The 12170-nt window shown below is 45.3% G+C and overlaps 1 protein-coding gene and 1 long non-coding RNA gene across 2 annotated transcripts in view; one reads left to right on the top strand and one right to left on the bottom strand.

The window, feature by feature from the left end:
* Positions 1-563: 563 nt before the first annotated feature.
* On the top strand, positions 564-6429 carry LOC116657630. Its single transcript, XR_004312827.1, has 3 exons — positions 564-574; positions 5067-5073; positions 6300-6429. It is a non-coding gene; the product is annotated as an uncharacterized LOC116657630 (long non-coding RNA).
* Positions 6430-11312: 4883 nt separating this feature from the next.
* The window catches only part of LOC116657430 (ankyrin repeat domain-containing protein 26-like), a 9603-nt gene continuing 8745 nt past the window's right edge, over positions 11313-12170 (bottom strand). The window contains exon 8 of the mRNA XM_032459476.1: positions 11313-11324. Coding sequence (XP_032315367.1) covers positions 11313-11324 — 12 coding nt within the window. The remainder of the gene's footprint in view (positions 11325-12170) is intronic.

The following is a 12170-nucleotide window of genomic DNA, read 5'->3' on the forward strand; positions in this document are numbered from 1 at the left end:
CCACTTGCAGCAACATGGATGGACCTGGAGATTGTCATTCTAAGTGAAATAAGCCAAAAAGAGAAAGAAAAATACCATATGATATCACTTATAAGTGAAATCTAAAGACAAATGAACTTATTTGCAAAACAGAAACAGACTCTCAGACATAGAGAACAAACCTGTGGTTACCCAGGACGGGGAGAGGATAAACTGGGAGTTTGGGATTAGCAGATACTACTATATATAAAATAGATAAACAACAAGGTGCTACTGTATACCACAGGGAACTATATTCAATATCTTGTAGTAATGTATAATGAAAAAGAATATGAAAACAAATATATGTATGTTGATGTATGAGTGAAACATGCTGTACACCAGAAACTGACACATTGTAACTGACACATTGTAACTGACTATACTTCAATAAAAAGTAACAATAAAATAAAATATGCATACTAAGAATCAGTGGTCTAAAGTAAGTTCCTATAAAGTTTTTTTTAATTGAATTTTTAATGTTACTCATGTTCTTTTCACAAGAGATGTCAAAGACACATAGGGACCCACTGGAGTAACTTGAATACACGAGCTCGTACACACGTGCGCACAAGGACACAAGAAGGTTGAAAGTAACCAGGGAAAGATTTCTGGGCAAATAACCACAATCACATCCTGCAGCTACATGAGTTCTTAGGCACTATATACTTTGAAGTAAGAGCAAAACATTAATAAAGAGTAAACAAGGTCAGATCTCTGAGCGTACACGCACCAATGGGCACAACTTAAAAACATATAAAAACCAAAACTGACAGCCCTGCAAGGTGAAACTGACAAATACATGTATCTCCTATTAGGAAGCTTTAACACAGTGCTCTCAGTAATTGCTATGTCAAGAAGAAAACGGAATCAGGAAAGAGACGGGTGTTGCCATTAGCACAGTTGCAAAAATGGACGTATTTGCACATACAGGCGGTGGTGCACCCCACAGTGGAAGGCCAGCACATTTGAAGCATTAAAAAATCTGAAGCAAACGAAGCCAAGTTTCAAATTTCAAATAATCACAAAGGGGCCGTATTCTCCATCCAAAATACAATTAATTTAGGAATCTATATGTAAAAAATGCATTTTAAAAACCTTATATATCTAATGTAGAAAACAAGCAACATGCTGCTTCTAGATGATCTATGGTTTAAAAGAGGAAAACGATGGATATTGTTAAAATCCTCAAATGACAGGAGGCGGGCTCTGCGCAGCCCGGGCAGCGGGCGCTCGGGCACCACGAGCGAGGCGGCCCGGCTGCGGCAGCACCGGCCCCTGCGGACGGCGGCTGGCCCGGAGGCCAAGGGCGGCAGGTGGGCAGAGGCGAACCGGGGTCAGTTTAGTCTCTGGCAGCCTCACTTCACCGGGAGGGAGCGGGCTCCCGCCGCGCGGGGCACCTGCCGCACCCCCCAACGCGGTCGTAGCATCACTGCCCCGCTCCCCGGCCCCTCCTGCCCCCGGGCCGCCGCCTGCACCTCGCCGGGCGCCCGCACTTCCCCGCGCGGCCTCCGCACTGGTCTTCTCGGCGCGGTTTTCAGGAAGAGAGGGGGACTGAAGGGACGGGGTTGGGCAGTTTCTGTGAGAACCCAGCCTTGCACATTCTCCTGACAGGGCTGGAGATGCGGAGGACGCTGTGGTCACTGGTGCCTGTAAAATCTCAGGGCTTTGTCTTTGGATGCATCTCCCAAGCTTTCCAAAATTTAACTATGCTTCTAGGTAAAGAATGAAGCATAAGCATTTAAAATTCTCAAGGTTCTTATTTTAAGTTTGTGCCGAGTGTCATAACTTTGAATTGTTAGAAACAAGAGATCCCACAGAGTCCAAGCTCAGTGTGCGGAACTGACTTACCTGTTCACAGGAACACTGGGAGCACTTATTGCAATGACCGCGTGTGCGGTGCATCCTGGACGAGGGACGGTCTTTGGCAAGAAGGACTGAGTTGATTCGCTGATGCTAGTAAGAGGAACCCCTCTGAAGGAGAGTTCTAGCAGTGAGGGGGGTCTGGGCTCTAGAAAGGCAAGTCACAGAGGAGGTTCTCAGTCATGAGAGTCAGGGGCCAGTGGAAAGCACTCCTCTCATTTTTGGGGAACATAGTTGTCTGGGAAGAGAGACAACTATGTTTAATGTCTGTACATCACTGTTAATGAGTGAAGAGTTGAAAATTTAGCAGGTGTTCTTCGAGTCAACTTCTCAAGGGTTTTAGACTAATTAAAAATCTCTACTAGGTCATTTTCCTTTTTAAGTATGAAGCATCAGGGAGGCAGTGTGGAGAAGCAGCTGGGCTGTCATAATAAATGAAGTTGTCAGGAGCCAGGAATACTGAATTTTCTTCTCCGCTCCTCACAGGGTATGTGTTTTCACATTGCTCTTTGACCTTGTTTTAAATTTGTTTTCAGTGCTGAAACAGGGATGCCCACAGTCTAGGAGCCCAGTTTAAAGAAGTGTGACAGGTGAACCAATGCAGGGTGCAGTCCCTTGGGAAGCCTGGGCCATGGTGTGTGACTCTCAGGTGTGGGATCCCCTTGGCACCTGGGGTTCTGGTCTCCCGTGGATTTGGGCCTAAAAGACTTTGTAATAGAGGAGGACAAATCTGACTCCGTATTAGATCTGTTCCTTTAGCTTTAACCACTGCGCCCTGTTTTCTAGGCTTAGTCTTGCTCGCTCTGCACCTTTTGTAAACAATGTTGCCTTTAGGCTGTCTGGTAAACAGGAGAGCCTTTTCTCAAGGCTCCGACCTTTAAGGATATGAACACTTCTGCACTTGCATAAAGATAACAAGTTGCAGAATAGAAAATAACCTTTGTTTTGTTGGCAGTTAACAGGGACACCATGACCTGACCCACATACATGGCTGTAAGAAGGAAGAATTCCTACAGCAAGAAGTTTGCAACAACCAACCACACCCCCTCCCCTGTGTTTTTGTATCAAAGGAGCCTGTATTCTGACTAGAGCAGGATGGTTCTCCAAGACATTAGTATGCAGTTCTCTTGCTCTGCTGGCTTTCCAAATACACTCGCCATTCCTTGCCCCAACACCTCGTCTCCCAATTTATTGGCCTGTCATGCGGCAAGCAGAGTGAGTTTGGACTCGGTAACACTCCTGTGTTTGTTGCAGCATCAACAAAGCTGATGACAGCGGAGCCCGTTCTGCCCTGAAAGGGGCAGCAGTTAATTCTGATGGGATTAGACACATTTTCCAGATATGAATTTGCCCACAGGACCTCAGCCAGCATCTCTAAACAATGTTGAAACCACCAATACAGGGTCACACATGATATCACCTCAGACCAAGGGACCCACTTTATGGCAAAAAGAGGAGCAGGAGTGGGCAACATGGCCAGGGGACCCACTGGGTCTGATCACATGATCTGGCACCAAGCAAGTGTGAGGCCCACACTGCCACAAAGTGTCAGCCCGGGACAAGATGCCCTCACCCAGGAAGCTATCTGAATTCACATCAGTCACGTCACATGTATGTAGCTCTCCATCACCGACAAAACTCAGGGCAGAGGAGCAAAAAGGTGAAAGGAGGCCCTACTCTGTCCAAGCGACCCACGTGGGGAACTGGTGCTCCCCGTCCCTGCAACCAGGGCCTCTCACCCTGGTTCACAAAGGTGAGAGAACACTTCTACCAGGGGACATGGCGAGTCTGTGACACTAAAAGCTCCAGCTGCTGCCCGAGCCCTCTGGGATCAGCAGGTCAGCACCTGGACAGGGACGACTGACCGCGAGGGCCAGGAGGAGGGAGACTCGGTGTCAGCAGTGAGGGCAGGGAAGGGTGCGGTCCCGGGTTCTGCTTGGCCTTCTCTTGCTGCCCCCTGGGCCTCTGTTGGTGGCGTGGAAAAGTACAGCAGGCAAGACCCAAGAAGGGGATGCTGACCTCTCCGGGATGAAGGTCAGGCTCATACCTCCAGGCAAGCCACTGAGACCAGCGGAGGCGCCAAATGGGAGTGAGGGGAACCTACAAAGGACAGAACAGGAGGGGATGATGAGTCCTTAAAGACCCTTCTAAGTTTATCCCAGGAAGTGAGGCCCCCCGAGCGCTGGAGTTGTTGCTCCCAGCACATACCTGAGCAGCAGATCTGAAGTGGCATCTCCCAGACCCACCCCAGGGTCCTGGGGCGCATCCCTCAGCTGCAGGTAGCACAGGTACCAGGAAGCAGCTCTCAGAGGCCAGTCAGAAGGATCGCCTTGTCTGAGGATAGCTGCTCCACCCAGGGTCCTGCTTCCTTCTGGACCAACCCCACCTCCAGCTATGGATGGATGTAGGGGGTCCTGAGGCTCTGCTCTCCTGCCCCAACTTAGGACCATTCTGGAGCGCCCTTCCCGCACTGCTGCAGATCAGATGCTGATCCTGGGACCCACTGCAACACATGGGAGGCAAGACGGCCCAAGCCTCCCAACAGCCACTCCCAGCTCAGTTCCGCCAGAGATGACTCGTTCCTACAGTCCAGTTGCCTAATTCCATTCAGAAAAGGGGGGCAGGGGGATCTAAACTTGACATTGCTTGGCTTTTTCACTCCTTATTTCATGGCAGGAAGTTATATAGCCAAAGGTTTGTAAGAACCATCTTCCCAATATCCCAGCTCCTTCCAGAGGGTATTAGAGACCAGAGCCCGAGGTCAGATCAATGTAACAACATTGATGGGGAACACACAGCTGCTGCCTTGGAGCCCCCTTTTGTGAGAGAGAAGAAACATCGGTGTGAGTTCACTCTAGTTCTGAGAATGAGATGTCACATAGGTCCTGTTGTGGAAAATTCATCAGGAAACTAGTTTTCTTGTTTATTTGGTGGGGGTAGGAGTGATGGTAATTAGGTTTGTCCATTTATTTTTAATGGTGGGACTGCGGATTGAACCCAGCACCTCATGCATACTAAGTACATGCTCTGCCACTGAGCTATACCTTCCCCCTTTGGAAACTAGTAAGAAATACAAAGGGCCAAGAATAGCCAAGACAATGTTTACAGAAGAAAAGTAAGAAACAGCTTTTTCTACTACATAGCAACCTCTTTTTAAAGGTGCAGTAGTAATTAAGGCAGCGCAGTTCCGATGTGAGAAGAAACAAACGGGACAATGAATGGAAGAACCGTAGACTCATATATACATGGAGACAATTTACAGCAGAGGGGATGCTTCAGAGAAGTGGGGAAAGGATGGCCCTGTAAATAAATGATGCCAGGGCCACTGAATACAGATCACTTAAAAAAGAAATGAAAACAAATGTGACCTCATACTATACACAAAAATCAACTGGTGGGAGGGAAGCAGTTGTGGTTATAAAGACGACAACATCAAGGATCTGACTGTGATGGTGGACGCACAGATCTACATAGGTGAGAAAATTGTGTAGACCTTAATTCACACACACACACACACACACACACACACACACACACACACACAAATAAGTGCAAATAAAACTAGGGGAGAAATCCCATATCTATGTCCAGGTTGTGATGGTTTACTACAGTTCCTCAAATGGCACCAGGTTGTGAAACTAGGAAAAGTGTACAAAGAATCTTTCTGGATTATTTCTTTTTATTATTTTTTAAAATTTATTACTTTACTTGGGGGGGAGGTACTTGGATTTTTCTTTCTTTCCTTATTTTTAATGGAGTTACTGGGGATTGAATCCAGGACCTCATGCTTGCTAGACACACGCTCTTCCACGGAGCTATCACCTCCCTCTCTGGACTATTTCTTAAAACTGCATGGGAATCTGCAATTAACACAATAAAATCATTTATTAAATTCCAGGTACAGTAAGACCTCGGAAATACTGCGAGTTCAGTTCCAGACCAGGCGATAAAGCAAATATTGCAACAAAGTGAGTCACACAAAGCTTTGGTTTCCCAGTGCGTGTAAAAGTGTTGCTGATACTTCATCGTAGTCGCTAGACGTGCAAGAGCACTGTCTAAAAAAACAACATACACTCTTCAATTTAACAATATTTTCTGGTGGGAGGAAGGTATAGCTCAGTGGTAGAGCACGTGCTTAGCATGCACCGGTCCTGGGTTCCATCCCCAGTCCCTCCAGAAATAAATAAACAAACAAACAAACAAACCTAATCCTGTAATAGAGGAGAACAGATCTGACTATACTGGATCTATTCCTTTAGTTATAACCCTGTGCCCTGTTTTCCAGGCTCAGTGTTGCCAGCTCTGCACCTTTTGTGAAACAATGTTGCCTTTAGCCTGAAATAGACAGGAGAGTCTTGTTTTAGGGGCTCTGAAGTTTCAGGATGTTAGCTCTTCTGCACTTAGGTAGAGATGGTGAGTTGCAAGATAGAGAATAACCTTTGTTTTGTTGGAGGTTTACAGGGACACCATGGCCTGGCCCACACGGATGCTGCAAGAACAAAGACTTTCTACAGCAAGAAGTTTGCAACAATGAACCACACCCCCTCCCCTGGTTTGTTTGTTTTTTTTTTTTTTTGGATAAAAGAAGCCTGTATTCTGACTGGAGCAGGATGGCTCTCCAAGACAGTAGTCTGCCATCCCCTCAGTCTGCTGGCTTTCTGAATAATTTTGCTATTCCTTGCCCCAACACCTTGTCTCCCAATTTATTGGCCTGTTGTGTGGCCAGCAGAATGAGTTTGGACTCGGTAACATTGCTTCTTTAAGTATTCCCTGACCAGCCATCTGAACACTGGCACACCTCATTTGTGCTCCTGCAGCACCTGAATACACCCTGTGCAGTTTAATTCTTGATTTACTTATATCTTTCTATCCCCAAATTCCTTGACAGCAAAATAATCATGCACGATTGTACCTGGGTTTCCTCAGGAAATAACATAACGCCTGACACGTAGCATGTGCTTACAAAACGACTAGCTGATTAATAAATTGCATCTACCTTGCTGCTTAGACAAGTCTTCATTAAATTTATATCTCATTGATAACCTAGAGCATAGATAACTAATATTTTATGTTTTTAATACATGAGAAAATAAGTGACCTGCCAAGGCAATACAGCTTGGGCCGTGGTGCATCTGAGAGTAAAGCTGAGGACTGTTTGGAATTGAAAGTCCATTATAATTTTTGAATATTTTATGATACAGCCTCTGTGAAGCATGTCAATTTTGAATGACATAAATATATCAATAAATATTAGTTACTGTTTTATTGTCAAATTCATCTTGTATTACTCTCCAGTTGTTTATTTATGTAAAATTTTGGTCTTAATTCCATGAGACAGAGCACATAATTTCTCTCATAACCTTAACGTGTCCAAGTTAGAAGTGATCCCTTACTACTTACCAAATATACATGGAATAGAACTGGCTTGAAAACACAACAAAAGCAGAGACACCAGCCCAGGTGAAAAAAGAGATGGAGGCTATATAGCATTGAATGTTAATTATTTATTATATTATTTTAACATTATTATGAGCCTTGAATATCTAATTAGTAAAAACATTAAATACAAGTTTAGACTGCATTTCTTTTCTTTTTTTTTTTACATTTTTTATTGATTTATAAACATTTTACAATGTTGTGTCAAATTCCAGTGTTCAGCACAATTTTTCAGTCATTCATGGACATATACACACACATTGTCACATTTTTTTCTCTGTGAGTAATCATAACATTTTGTGATATTTCCCTGTGCTATAGAGTGTAATCTTGTTTATCTATTCTACAATTTTGAAATCCCAGTCGATCCCTTCCCACCCTCCACCCCCCTTAGACTGCATTTCTAAGATGATCCCCAAGCCCACATCATCTCCCCAAAAACAATCATCTCCCCAAGCCCACATCATCTCCCCAAGCCCAATCATCTCCCCAAGCCCACATCATCTCCCCAAGCCCACATCATCTCCCCAAGAACAATCATCTCCCCAAGCCCACATCATCTCCCCAAGCCCAATCATCTCCCCAAGCCCACATCATCTCCCCAAGCCCGCATCATCTCCCGAAGCCCAATCATCTCACCAAGCCCACATCATCTCCACAAGCCCGCATCACCTCCCCAAGCCCGCATCACCTCCCCAAGCCGGCATCATGTTTCCAGGCCCACATGTACCTAACCCGACCTCACCACACTAAGCCTGCATCATGTCCCCAAGAACAAATCATCTCCCCAAGCCCGCATGATCTCCCAAGCGAACGTCATCTCCCAAAGCCTGCATCATCTCCCTGACCCCACACCATATCTGCAAGACCGCTTCATCACCCCAAGCCCAAGTTATCTCCCACAGTCCAATCATCTCCCCAAGTCCGCATCATCTCCCCAAGCCCACGTCATCTCCCTGAACCCGTGTCGTGACCCCAAGCCAGTGTCATGTCCTCGAGTCAACGTCATGTCAGCGAGCCCAAGTCATGTCTGCGAGCCTGAAAAATATCTGCAATCCCGCGTCGTCTCCCCGAGCCCCCATCATCTCCTTGAGCCCACGTCATCTCCCTGAGCCGGTTTCATGTCTTTGAGACCTTGTCATGTCCCCAAGCCGACGCCATATCAGGGAGCTCACATCATCTCAATGAGCCCGGGTCATCTCCCTGAGCCCACGTCATCTCCCTGAGCCAACATCTCCCCAAGCCAACATCATCTCCCCAAGTCTGAATCATCTCTCCAATTCCACATCTTTCCAGACCCACATTTTCCCAAGTCCACATCAGCTCTCCAAGTCCACGTCATCTCCCTGAACCTGTGTTGTGTCCCCGAGCCGGCGTCATGTCCCAGAGCCCGTGTCGTGTCAGTCAGTCCACATCATGTCCACAAGCCCGAAAAATGTCTGCAACCCGCATCATCACCCCAAGCCTGTTGCATGTCCCCAAGCCCACATCTCCCCAAGCCCGCATCACGTCCAAAAGCCCACATCTCCCAAAAGGCATATAATTTCCCCAAGCCTGCATGATTTCCCAAGCCGCATCATCTAGCTGAGCCCGAATCATGTTCCCAAGTCAGCGTAAAATCGGCGAGCCTGCATCATTTACGCACGCCCGTGTCATCTCCCGTAGACGCATGATCTCCCCAAGCCTGCATTATCTCCCCAAGCAAACATCTCCCCAAGCCTACATAGTCTCCCCAAGCCCACATAATCTCCCCAAGCCCACATCATCTCCCCAAGCCCACATCTCCCAAAAGGCACATCAATTCCCCAAGCCTGCATCATATCCCAAGCCCGATCATTTAGCCGAGCCCGCATCATGTTCCCAAGTCGGCTTAGTATCTGCGAGCCTGCATCATTTACGCACGCCTTTGTCATCTCCCAGAGCCACATCATCTCCCCAAGCCAGCATCATCTCCACAAGCCCGACTCATCTCCCCAAGCCCAATCATCTCCCCAAGCCCGAATCATCTCCCGAAGCCCGCATCGACTCCCCGAGCCCAATCATCTTCCCAAGCCCGCATCATCTCCCCAACCCCGCATCATCTCCCCAAGGCCAATAATTTCCCCAAGCCAGGATCATCTCCCTGAGCCCAATCATCTCCCCAAGCCAAAACCTCCCAAAAGGCACATTGTCACCCCAAGCCCACATAACTTCCCAAGCTCCCATCATCCTGCCGAGCCTGTATCATGTCCCCAAGCCGGCGTAATATTTGCAAGCGTGCATCATTTACACAGGCCCGCATCATCTCCCCAGGCCAACATGATCTCCCCAAACTCACATCATCTCCCCAAGCCCGCATCGAATCCCCGAGCCCGCATCATGTTTCCAGGCCCACATGTCCCCAAGCCGACCTCACCACCCTAAGGCCACATCATGTCCCCAAGCACAAATCATCTCCCCAAGCCCGCATGATCCCCCAAGCCCACATCGTCTACCACAGCCTGCATCATCTCCCTGAGCCCACAACATATCTGCAAGACCACTTCCTCACCCCAAGCCCGAGTCATCTCCCACAGTCCAATCATCTCCCCAAGTCCACATCATGTCTCCAACCCACATCTCCCCAAGCCAGCATCATCTCCCCAAGCCTGCATCATCTCCCCAAGCCCGCATCATTTCCCTAAGCCAAAATCTCCCAAAAGGCACATTGTCACCCCAAGCCCGCATAATTTCCCAAGCCCCCATCATCTATTCTATAATGTAGTTCTCTGTGATAATTTTAAAAATTGAACTTTGTGTCTAAAAGTTTGGAGTCTGATAACTATTTGGGGCTTGAATTCCACTACATTTCTTGCCTAAAACTTTGAAGCGACATGTTCTAGAAGTTATTAATGAATCCATCCCATTTATAAAATAAGGGAAATCATGTATTTCTTCATTGAAAGTGAGAATATGGCAAGTGCATATGTGGTCATTTCAGGTTAGATCTATGTTTTCATCATTTTGCCAGGACATGGACGTCTAAGCATTCTCCTAGTCACACTATAGAAAATGAAATCTTCTTTTTTCTTTTATGACATGGCTTTTAAATGTTATCTGGTTCAACTTCACCATCAGATTTAATCAAAAACTTAGAAAAAATAAATATTTCTAGTGTGTGTAAATTAAAGTTTAAGGGTCAAAAATTAAAACTACGAACATGAAGAGAAGCATGGAAGTTCACCAAATTTCTGGGCCTATAGGCTCTCTTTCATTCTGGTGTCAAAATCGAAGCTATTAGCAATGACGGTGTACCAGGCCATCCATTAAACTATATGCTTCTCACCTAGCAGCATGTTGTGCAAATACCATTGCAGCAAATCACAGGAATGACGTGTTCTTCTGTGGGCCAGTCACACGGGGAACCTATCATTTCATACTTTATAGAGCAGAACAGAGAATGATTATGAAAAGTAGTGCTTCTATTTTGGAAACTTCTTTAACTTGAAATTTGAAATTTTCTTTGGGTATTGTTTCAGCTTCTTTTTAAAGTTTAAAATGTGTAACACTTAAAAATTGAAATCAAAAAGCACTAAGAATTGGGTGATTGTAGGCAAGCATTAAACTTACAAAAGAAACTATTTACCCCAAGTTTACTTCTAGGTAGCTATTTCTGTTTAACTCTAATAATCAAATAACATATGTTCCAGAGTCTACTCTATGTTTCCAAAAAAGAGGCTTTTTTGAACCACATACAAGAAAAGAGCAACAAATGTAGTAAGAAAAAGTCATTTAAGTCCAAGTTGGCCACTTGTTAATTATGAAAAAGGTAAAACATTTTAGGATATTACTGTGTGAGTTCAAAAATGAAAGAAGTTCCACAACAACCACAATTTGAAGATCACATCTCAACTAAATATTTCATGGAACATTTGCAGACACTATAATGATTAAATATAAACACTGCAGTCCTAAAACTGTAATAAGTGTCACCAGTTTAAAGAATTGTATGTCATTAAACCACATTTTGAGATTCGTTATTCCTTCACCTGTAAGGAAATTGTGCTCACGTTTCAGACACCGTTCACTTTGTTCCTACGCCTTACACTTAGTTTTTCTCTCTTTATGCACAGAAAGTATAAGGGGAAAAAGACTTTTCCTCTACCCTCTTGGGTTCTACAGGGGAGGACAAATAATTTTCTTTCTACCCTTCTGAGTTTTGGGCTGAGACCACTGTAATAAAGACAGGTTTCCAAGAGAAAGACAAGCAGAAGTTTATTAACATGTACACCTCATGTATATGGGAGATACCCAAGGGAAAATGAGTAATTCAAAGAGAGTAAATTTGTGGAGAAATGACAGGACAGCAGAAAGAAGGTTCAGGCCTCCAGGGGTTGAAATAAAGGCTGTTAAGTAAAGTTTGTTATGCAGATTGCTCTGGTCCCAAAACTCAGAAGGGTAGAAAGAAAATTATTTGTCCTTCCCTGTAGAGCCCAGAGGGATAGAAGAAGTCTTTTTCCCCTTATGGGAAAATGGGGTGTCTAATGGTGTGATTAACTTCTGTCCTTTTTGGTAGAAATGGGAGAAGGAATGGCTGTGAAAATGTATGTCCTGCTTTCAAGCAAATAGGGGAAGGTGGGAGCTTTTCTTGTATCCTCAGCTCAAAAGAATTCTTATGCCCAAATCATACATCTGGGGGTGGCACACTCTCTGCTACACTTCAGTTCAAAAGCTGACTCTATGAAATAAGCAACAAAGCAAATTAACAGGAGACTAGATTCACAAATTTATTGTTTTAAATACTCATACATACACATACACATACACAAGGAGTTTCACAGGAAAAAAAGAAAAGTACTCCCCCAAAAGGGGCGAGATTTGAGAGCTTATATACC

This window comes from Camelus ferus, chromosome 18 (assembly GCF_009834535.1).
Source record: "Camelus ferus isolate YT-003-E chromosome 18, BCGSAC_Cfer_1.0, whole genome shotgun sequence".
NCBI classification, from domain to species: Eukaryota; Metazoa; Chordata; class Mammalia; order Artiodactyla; family Camelidae; genus Camelus; species Camelus ferus.